The sequence below is a fragment of the Stegostoma tigrinum genome, chromosome 18 (genome assembly GCF_030684315.1).
Source record: "Stegostoma tigrinum isolate sSteTig4 chromosome 18, sSteTig4.hap1, whole genome shotgun sequence".
Classification (NCBI taxonomy): Eukaryota; Metazoa; Chordata; class Chondrichthyes; order Orectolobiformes; family Stegostomatidae; genus Stegostoma; species Stegostoma tigrinum.
Genome location: NC_081371.1, coordinates 18844922 through 18856277, shown reverse-complemented (window position 1 = coordinate 18856277; position 11356 = coordinate 18844922). Strand labels below are relative to the sequence as shown.

The window sequence follows — 11356 nt, the reverse complement described above, 5'->3', positions numbered from 1 at the left end:
CATCAGCTTGGACCGGTCAGGCCGAAGGGCCTGTTTCTGTGCTGTATGTCCTTTGTAAGTCTAAATTTGATATTTTATCCTTTAAATCTAGTTAATAACTAATGTCTAATAATCCATTTTGACAGTAACTTATTTCTTTTACAATTCTCTGGGTGAAGAAGAGTATATTTTTAAAAGCAAGCATTCAAAAATTCTTGCTTACTGAAAGAATGAAGCCACAAAATTCCACAGTTTAAAACTAACACATTTTTACTAGAGTCAAATATAGCAAACAATAACCGCTATCTTAGATAATCAACTATCAACATAAATTAAACAATTAACAAGCCAATGATGGGAAATGACAATTACAAATTAAAAGGCAGATGATTAATCTCATAAATTAGTCCAGCAGTGCACTCAGCATGTCATTAACATCCATAACAAATTCCCTCAAAACTCTGTCTTCCTCAAAGAATTTCAACTCTTACATTTATCCTCATTTTCTAGCAGATAATGCTGAACCAAGGGCAGCACAGTGGCTCAGTGGTAAGCGCTGCTGCCTCATAGCGCCATGGACCCACATTTGATTCCACAGTGTGGAGTTTGTACATTCTCCCCGTGTCTATGTGGATTTCCTCTCACAGTCCAAAGATGTGCAGGGTAGGTGAATTTGCTGTGCTAAATTGCCCATAATCTGCAGTAATGAGCCGGCTAGATGGATTAGCCATAGGAAATGCAGGGTTACCAGGATAGGGTAAGGCATGGGTCTGGGCGGGATGCTCTTTGGAGGGTCAATGTAGACCCAATAGGCCAGCTGGCTTGCTTCCACACTGTAGGGATTCTAAGTTTCAAAGGCACAGTCTTCACCAAAAATGGTACATGTCTGCAGAAATTCTTCAAATTATGATGGTTTGGATGGTGTTGATCAACTAATGTTTTCTTCATGTAATAGAAATAATTTCAGTATCTCTACAGTTGCCAATAATAATCTTCTGAAACTAGCCTCTGGCTTCTCCAGCCTGCCTGTACTGCACAACTGGGGCCAATAAAATTTGTGCTCTGATGGAACTGACATTTCACATGGTTTCGGCTAGTTTCAGTCTCCCCAAATACATTGCCAATTTCAGTCTTAGTTCCCTTAGAAACTAGAAAAGTCAGTTTCCCTTTCAGGTTTCAATGAAAATTTGAGCAAAAATATACAAGCCTTGAAACCACAGAATCCATTAAGTGTGAGAGAGAGATTCCCTGAGGTTGGTCCGGAGGGAGGAGAGTAACTTCTTCAGGTTAGGCATCCCTGGAACAGACTTCGCAATGAGGTTAAAAATTGTATCAGTGATAATGGGAACTGCAGATGTTGGAGAATCCAAGATAATAAAATGTGAGGCTGGACGAACACAGCAAACCCAGCAGCATCTCAGGAACACAAAAGCTGACGTTTCGGGCCTAGACCCTTCATCAGAGAGACCATTAAGTGTCTTTTGTTTTACAGTAGAAAAACTAAAAATTCAGATAACACACTATTCACCCATGACTTACCAATGAATTCAGATTGCAAATTCCCACTACCAATTCATTTAGTGGATATCTCACAATTTTGTCTTCACCAGCCTCTGCCCTCCTAGCACAACTCTGCATTATATGTTTTATATACATATATAATTATACACATACATACACACACAGGAATATATAAAAACAAATTTTGCTTAGTTATTGAATGATCATGGTTGGCAAGTGATTGTTCAGCAAGTTGTGCATTTACATTTGGATTTAAGTAGAATTTCTATTCATCATTTAATTAGTGAATGTGTTAAACAAATTAGCATTAACAAGCTAACTGTTTCAAGTTAACGTTCTATTTTAGTGATAAGTTTACTCCTGATAGTTTAAATTGAATTAAGCAATACAAATAATAAAACAAACAATTAATTTAGTAATTGTAAAGTTTGAATTATCATTATGTTACTTTGGCAAACAGTATATATTTCATAAGACTTTTCTTAATAACATATATAGTTAGGAGTTTTCAAGTACAGATGTTATCAAAATAGTTCAAGTGAAGTAAAACCTTATGAGCAACAATTTACTAAACAACAGCTTGACAAGTCCAAGATATACTCAATAGTAATCTTTACCAATGCCAATTCAAATTTTATTCAGTTAGTGTGTCTTAAAAGATGAAAATCAAGTGAAATTGTCAGAAATGGCCATGACTATAGAGGTAGTTAGGTGCACATGACATATAGGAAATAAACTGCACATTAGTATGTTTCAAACATAAGAAATCTATACACAATTCAAACATACACAATGCAGGATTTTTACCAGAAACTTATAGTTAACCATGAGATATTAGGCTATCCAATTGTAAATAGCCCATTGTAAGGGTGATATACAACTTACTGCACATATATCTTGGTTAATTAAATTATACATGCTTGACATGAGTGAACAGAAACTTTTCATTTAATATATATTCCATCAAAACCAAAAAGAAACACTACATTCACAAATGGAAGTGATGGAAATATTTGAATGAACCATTAAAAAGCCATAATTTATGCAATTATTTCATTCAGATGCCAAAAACTGAGTCAAGTGAGTAATGTTCATATTGTGGCCACATTAATCGATTCTATGGTTCCTCTAGCCTATTGATGTTAAAATATAACTGCAACGACATGTCTAGGTAGACAGATGAACGGTTCAATTCCCAGACCTGTGCTGCCTTAAATGCTTACAGTCATCACCTAAGCTCAGGACTGCTGGCTTCTGTCTAACAAACCTGTCTGACAGTAGTTCGTGACATCGAGTCAAAGCCAGCTTCAATTTTGGCAAAACTGTACACATCACAATGGGTGGTCCAATAAGTCAAATAATTCTACATAGCGGACATCTGTGTTTTAGATACTGGAATACATAATTCTGTTCACTTGTTCCGTGAATAGCAGTGGAATTGAAAATAATGCTACTGCAGAGAAAAACAGTAAAATATGAGAAAAAAATTGTTCTGCACACAAAAATTGTTTCATCCATTTAGCTTTAAGTCATCTCATAGCAGATAAAGACACCAGAAAACCACTGCACAATATGGCTGAAAACAAAGTTTGGAGCTGGATGAACACAGCAGGCCATGCAGCATCTTAGGAGCACAAAAGCTGATGTTTCGGACCTAGACCCTTCATCAGAAAACCCATTATCTCTGGCACAATATGGCTGGCTATGTCTTGCAGCTATTTGATTAAGAAATACTTCTAGTTAAAAAAGACGTGCTTCTGGGAGAATGTAGATGTTTTCATTCGGCACTTTCCTTAATTGTAAAAATGGCACAACAACTGGCATATGTCACAATCTTATAATTATTTGTAAAACATATTCTGTCAGAAATCATGTCTACTGAATTGCAAACAAAATTTATTTCTAGAAATGCATGAATTAAGGGTATGAGAGTTTCAAGTTTAGCTTATTACTTCAAATTTAATATCCCGTCTCTTTGACATTATGTTCACTACAATTATAAGATATTCATTCACCAACCTCAATCTTTGCTTTGTCCTACTGCACATTAATTCAAACACACTATTTGTAAATCACAAGAATAATTAATCTATGAATCATGCCACTAAGTTTAAATGATCATCCAGGTTAAATTTTTGAGTCCATAACACAGACACAGCGACTATTTTGCCAGCAAGTGGATCAGATTTGAATCTTGTTTAAAAGCATTATCGAGCTATGTCTCAGCTCATCCTTACAATACAGAAGCTGTTGACTCTCTGTCAAATTTCTTTGGCCCTCTTCCTAATAAAAAGATCAGGCTTAAATATCACATTCTGTTCCTAGTTCTAAGATGAGATGCCATCCCCCCGTTACTTTTTGAAATCATTTAGTTAATTGGTTTCTTATGTTCTTAACCTCTTCTTTCCACTCTAACTACCTGCTCCTTACAAATAGTTTCAGTGAATAATTTAAATCCATTTGCCACAGTTCTGCCCATTCACTTTATTATGTTTTTATAAATTTATGGTTCTATCCTCACTGCATAGAATTCTGATTAGCATTGTGCAATCAGCAAATCTGGATGAGTGGTTTTCTATTCTATCATCCAGGACAGCAACAAATAGTGAGTAGTTGAAGCCCTGACAATTCCTGGTGAAACTATTAAAGAGTATGTTCAACATCTTTTGTAATCAAGTTAATAATTTCCACTTCATAAGCTTTGGTTTTACCTAAAAGTCCCTTGTGAGAAACTTTTATCAAATCCTTCTCAAATGTCATGCATTGACATTGTCCTGTCTATTACATCAGTCACTTCTTCCAACAGTTCTATGTGGTTCATTTACAAATCTGTTTTCTCTCTCTCTGATTGGATAAAAATTTCAAAGCATTCAGTCACCCTATTCTTAATTATAGACCCTAGTCATTTTCTGGTGTTATATGTTAAGCTATTAGATATTAAGTGAACTATCCTAAAATTCTTTACATCTGCCCTCACCGCTTAATAGTAAAGCAACATATAAAATTTTTCCAAACTAAAGGAGTGGTTTCTGAATCAAGAGAATTTTGGAAGATTATAAACAAGGCATCTCCAAGTTCTTACTTTGTTTTGAAATCCTAGTATGGAAACTATTTGGACTTAGAACTCTGTCATGGTTTAAGGCTTTATCTTCTTCATCATAATTATTTGCAAATGTTAATTATTCTGCATCCCCATTTCAGATTAGTTGCTTTGTATTATCCAACATGGTATCTTTTCCCTTTACTGTAAGAACCAATGAAAAGTAATTTTTCAAACATAACTAATGAGATTTTCATTTACAATATCATAAATTAAGGAACCTCAAGTGAGTTTTTCTGCTATAATTTTCTAAATCTATTCTGATCTTGACATCCTATTGCAAGTTTCTTTTCATATTTCCTGTTTGTAGGTCCCTTGGTCTTGGCACCCCTTGCTGTTCTTTATGCATTTCCTGTGCACAAGAATCTGTCTGTTCTGCATTTTCATGTGATTTCTGTTTCTATGTTGTCCCCTACCTTTTTATGGCATTTGTGGTAAATACAGCCTCTGCCCTTTAGGTACACAAAGTATATCACATTGGCTTATTTTTTGAACACCTTTGACTGATTTTTTTTATGCTATTTACCAATTAGCAGAGTTTCCCAGTTTACTATGGCAGTCTCCACGTCATTCCACTGAAATCAGCTTTATCGAATTCTGGAATATGAAGAATTGATCCATGTTTCTCCCTTTCCTGTTATGTCTAAGCAGCGTTCTATATTATTGTCTTGTAGGTAGTCATTTTAAAAAAAACATAAGAGATCAGACAAGCCAATAGGTGCTCACAAATAAACTGACACTGCTGCAAGTGTTCATTTCTAGCGTACAGCAAACGATAATGTTTTTAATGCGACAGCCAGTAGAAACTGGGAATGATTCCAACATTATTGCAGCTCGGATTGGAATTGGTCATTTCTTGACTCTTAACATTTATTTCAATTTTTTATTTTTCTTTAAAGGTGGAGCAAGAATCAAAGAGATCAGCAGTAATTATAACATAGGAGTTTTCTCCACCAAAAGTACGAAAGCAAATTGCAAAATATCAAACAGCAATTTAACGCTTAGTAATGTATATAGCACTAAGTGATAAGTGAAGATCCAATACACAGAGATCATATATCCTGTTCTACCAAGTGTAATGCATTATCCAAAAATGGGAGCGCAAGTATGGAAGCCAGCTATAAAAGGAACACAATGCATGAGAAGTTATTTCTATTTTGAGTTAGGAAGTTGTGTACAGCCGATTTTTGTTCTTCTGTGATACATTCATTGGTTCTCGAGAACAGTAAACTCTTCTTCGTATGTATTTATAAACATAAATTCTAACATCGTGACAATGTTAATTCTTTATTTATCTAAGAAGTAACTGTCACAGCAGCTCCCTGTTTCAACATCCGCACCCAGACCAGTAAGGATACAACAATCTTAATTCACCTGCATTAGGTCTGCTGGAGGGTTTCCTGTCACTTACTCTTTTGTCGTCTCAGAATCAACCAATCTTACTAACTTGTTTTCAACATCTCCTAATCAGACAAGCCTTACTTGGCTGCTCAATTTCTTGGCATAGTTCTCACACTCATTCATGAGCCTTCATTTCTATTATAATTTGGCCTGCTTCATGAACTACATGGAAAAATTATACTAGCATTTACAAAATTTCCAAGTTGGTAACTTATGCAGACCAGAAAGAAATTTTCACATGTAAATATTTGGTCCTTGGCTATATGCTCTTGACAACATGGACACCTATAAATCAGTAAAAAGATCTCTCATACACCTAATGGAACTGTTCTGCAGATTATGTGGTGACTTCACGTGATTTATAGGCAAAAATGGTTGATGCAAAATATTATTTCTTTTAAGCTCTTTTGTACCATATGATCTTAAATGCCTACCTAATGAGCAAACATTGCAGAGAGATCACAAAGCTGGAATGGAGGCAAGATCAGTGAATTTTTTGATTCCAAAAGATTTCTATTTCCAATTTAAACTTACATTGTGCTTTCTACCACACATAACTATGAAGCAAATATTACACAAGCTCAGTAAGAAATACACCATTAAGGGCTTGACATTTATGATGTTGAATTTCTGTAGTTTTCTTCACAGTACCACAGTTGAAAGTTCATAAATACATTTTTACACAGTAAGCAAATGAACAGTGCATTTTCAATTCAGCAGCATTCAAGTAATTGATGCATCCATCCAAAGTAACGCTAGGATGTGTCGCCAACAGGTTCACCACAGATGTGTTTCCCGTATTTCTGCAATAACCTGACTAGCTCGTTGTAAGGCCTGTTTGGGAAGAAAAATCATTTAAGGTCAGTTTATGTAAAGCAGGGAACAGATTTGGACCGAGCCCAATTTTACAAAACAAAATCATAGTACAACATCACAGAAAGCCTATGAGTTGATTGTCTGTTGCAACTTTGGTTCCCTTTAGGCTTAAATTCCCTTACAGTGATAAAAGTACATGTTTCAGCTAAACAGCTCAAAGATTATGAAATGGATTGAGGCTGTAATTATGTAACCAATCAACTCAACCGTGCTTGATAAACACACATGAATAAATAAACAGTAAAAATACTAATCAGTAGTTTGATTTGTAAATTAACTCATTTATAACACACAAACAGAAGAAAGACAATGCAGCTCATGAAATCTTCATGTAAGTATGTAGTGTATGATCTTATATGTCTACCTAATCAGCAAACATTGCAGAGAGATCAAAAAGCTGGGATGGAGGAATGTTCCACGAGCTGGAATGTACAACCTGCTCCCTGTGGAAATACCAAGATGTTTCTCATGTTTTGGACAACCAAACTTGCAGCAAGTGCAGTTGGCTACAGCAGCTCAAACTCCAGTTCTCCGAACTTGAGCAGCAGTTGGCACCACGGTAGAGCATACACAAGGCTAAGAATTTTGTTGGTAACACATTTCAGATGTGGTCACCTCACAACTTAAGGGTATCAGGGCAGAATTAAGGCAGAAACAAAATACACATTTTCCAGGCAATCAGGGAGGGTGAGGCAAATAAAGCAGGAATCCCTTAATTGCACCTTGCTTTTCAACCAGTTTGTCATTCTGAATAAAAGCAAAGTACTGTGGATTCTCAAGGTCTGAAATACAAACAAACAGAATCTGGCAACATCTGTGGAAAGAGGGTTAACAGACTGAAATGGTTCTAATTGCGTCGTATTGGACTTGAAACATAAACTGTTCTTTTCTCTACAGGTGCTGCCAGACAGCTGAGTTTCTCCTGCAACTCCTGTTTGTATTTCATTCTGAATACTGATGAAAGTGTAAGTTCTTCTAGGAAGTGCAGCAGAAGTAAAGTCCATGACACCGTGGCTGGCTCAGCGCTACAGTGTAATGGCAATTGGAAGACTGAAAAAGCAAGTGTCAGGAGATTCAATAGCAGGGCAACAGACAGGCATTTTTGTGAAGATGTGAATCCGGGATGGTATTTTACATCCCTGGTGTCAGGATCAAGGTTATCACTACATGGTTGCAAAGCACACCAATGGGGGGTGAACTGCTGGTGATCATGGTCCACTTAAGTACGAATTACATTAGTTGTAAGATATGTGGTCCTGCAGATACCGTTTAGAAAACAAGAGAGGAAACTAGCAAGAATGGCAGTAATTTCAAGATTAATTCTGGTCCCACGAAGGTAAGAGGACAGATTCGACGTAAACATGGTTGGCGAGACTATCCACAAGAGAGGGCTTTAAATTCTTGAACATTGTAGCGTGTCCTATACAGGCAAGGCACACTGCACCTGAGCAAAGCAATGTGCTAGTGCTATTGGGGAGGATTGGGGTTGAGGGTGTTGTCGGCAAGGCCAGCATTTGTTCCCTATCCCTAACTGCCCTCAAACTAAATCGTTTGCTCAGTCATTTCAGAGGACAGGTCAACCACACTACTGGTGAGCCTGGAAGGAATGGCACGTTTCCTTCCCTAAAGGACATTAGTGAAAATTGGTAGTAATTTTATGGCACTATTACTGAGATGCTGTTTTAATTCCAGATTTATTAAATTTTAAATTCCCCTGCTGCGTGATGGGATCTGAATCCATGTTCTCAGAACATCAGTGCTGGGTCTCTGGATTTCTAGCCCAGTGACATTATCACAACACCACCCCTGTCCCTGACTGGGTTATGGGAACCAAAGAGGAAATCCAAGATGAACAGAGAATTAGAAGAAATAGATACCAGTACAATAGAAAATTAAAAGATATTAGTTGAGATCAGCGTAGGAGAAAATGCGATAAGGTTTACTTTAGTGTTAATGCGCATTCACCTGAATGTGTGAACTGTGCAGAAAAAGAGAGAGCATATTGGAGGAAACTGACAGCTACCATAAAATTAAACTCAACAGTCTTTAAATCATCTGTATTTTAAAATGGTGGTAAAAGAATCACTGGTTCTTACAGTGGACTGACAAGTGGATTTCAGATAAGAGACAAGGAATTTGTTGACGAGCTGATAAAGTTCTCATATTAGACAGGCTGGCAGTACACAAAAGATAAAATGTCACCAAAATCAGAGAGATGCATCCAAGGAACTGAAAATGAAAATTTTATTACGGTCAATGCCTAAGCAGAATAGTTCCAGAGGATTGGAGAACTGAAATATTATGGCCTTGGTCAAAAAAATTCCAGGATAACCCAAAACCTACAAGTCAGTTTGATCTTAGTAGTGCAGAAGCTTTTAGAAATTATGATTATGATTTCACTTTTACTGAAGAAAATGTGGATTTAAGGACAGCCAGCACAGATTTATTAAGACTAATCTAATTTGCTTGAGCTTTTTGCTGATTATACAGACAGTTGATGAGGGTAAGACAATTGAGTTGTACATGGACTTGCAAAACAACTTTGATAGAGATTGACAGAAAGGTTTGCCAGCTTATAGAAAAGACTTAGCAGCATGGATATGAATTTGGCTCAGTGACAGGAAACAGACAACATAGTGAACGATTGATTTTTGGGCTGGTAATACATAGAGTGGAGTTTCCCAGATTTCAGTGTAGGGTATCTGCTTCCCCAACATTTACTATTGAAATAGACTTGGATTTATAGGGCACAATTTCAAAATTTGCAGATGACAAACCTTGGAAGCATTGGGAACTGTGTCAAAGGGCACAGATAAGCCGGTGGAAACAACAGATAAAACATAATTTAGAGAAGTGCAAAGTGATTCATCTTGGTAAACAGAATAGGGAAGAGTACCATTTTAAATGGGGCTGCAGGTAAGGAGGGACCTAAATACAGTGCACACAAAACACTGACTCGACAAGCCATTAGTTGACAGATTATACTGGATGTTAGCTTTATGAAGCTGGGGTTTGACAGCAAATGCAAAAAGTTATGCTAATTTTTTATAAAACACTGTTCAGTCTAAACTGGAGTATTATGTCCAATTCAGGAGACCACACTTTAAGCAAGGTATGAAAGAATTAGAGAGAGTGCAGTAAAAAAAAAATCATTAAACTATACAACCATAAGAAATAGGAACAGGAGTAGGTTGTTTGACCCCTCGAGCCTGCTTCGCTACTTAAAAGGATCACTGCTGATCTAACATTCTTCAAGTCCACTTGACTGCATAATCCTGATTCCCCTACTGATCAAAAATCTAACTCTGCCTTAAATATATACAAGGGCTCTGATCCACAGCTCTGGCAAGGAGTTCCAAAGAATCAGAACCCTCTGAGATAACAAGTTCCTCCTCATTTCAGACTTAAATTGATGCTCCTTTATTCTGAGACTAAAATCTCTGGTCCTAGACTCTCCCATGGGGGGAAATCATCCTCTCGGTATTTACTCTGTCAAGCCTCTTAAGAAGCTTGTATAATTCAATGAGATCACCTCTCATTCTTCTAAACTCCAGTGAGAACAGCCCCAACCTGCTTAATTTTTGCTTATAACAAAATCCCACCATAATAGGAATCATCTTAGCAAACCTTCTCTGATCTGCTATTGTGGAACAATATATTTGTTTCAATAAGGGAACCAAAACTGCTGACAGGAAATGTATACTGTATCCATTGTACCCGGTGTGGCTTCCTCTACATTGGGGAAACCAAGCGGAGGACTGGGGACCGCTTTGCAGAACACCTCCGCTTGGTTCGCAATAAACAACTGCACGTCCCAGTCGCGAACCATTTCACCTCCCCCTCCCATTCTTTAGATGACATGTCCATCATGGGCCTCCTGCAGTGCCACAATGATGCCACCCGAAGGTTGCAGGAACAGCAACTCATATTCCGCTTGGGAACCCTGCAGCCCAATGGAATCAATGTGGACTTCACCAGCTTCAAAATCTCCCCTTCCCCCACCGCATCCCAAAACCACCCCAGTTCGTCCCCTCCCCCCACTGCAACCACACAACCAGCCCAGCTCTTCCCCTCCACCCACTGCATCCCAAAACCAGCCCAGCCTGTCTCTGCCTCCCTAACCTGTTCTTCCTCTCACCCATCCCTTCCTCCCACCCCAAGTCGCACCTCCATTTCCTACCTACTAACCTCATCCCACCTCCTTGACCTGTCCGTCTTCCCTGGACTGACCTATCCCCTCCCTACGTCCCCACCCATACTCTCCACTCCACCTACCTTCTTTTCTCTCCATCTTCGGTCCGCCTCCCCCTCTCTCCCTATTTATTCCAGAACCCTCACCCCATCCCCCTCTCTGATGAAGGGTCTAGGCCCGAAAAGTCGGCTTTTGTGCTCCTGAGATGCTGCTTGGCCTGCTGTGTTCATCCAGCTTCACACTTTATTATCTCTAAATCATGGGGAGTTGGACAAAGGCAAAATACA

General features: G+C 37.9%; 1 protein-coding gene across 4 annotated transcripts in view; it reads right to left on the bottom strand.

Moving 5' to 3' along the window:
- Nucleotides 1–229: 229 nt before the first annotated feature.
- The window catches only part of dnm1l (dynamin 1-like), a 65561-nt gene continuing 54434 nt past the window's right edge, over nucleotides 230–11356 (bottom strand). For all 4 annotated transcript variants that reach the window (XM_048548550.2, XM_048548555.2, XM_048548551.2 and 1 more), the window contains one exon: nucleotides 230–6835. In XM_048548550.2, the coding sequence (XP_048404507.1) occupies nucleotides 6779–6835 (57 nt within the window). In that variant the 3' untranslated portion in view covers nucleotides 230–6778. The remainder of the gene's footprint in view (nucleotides 6836–11356) is intronic.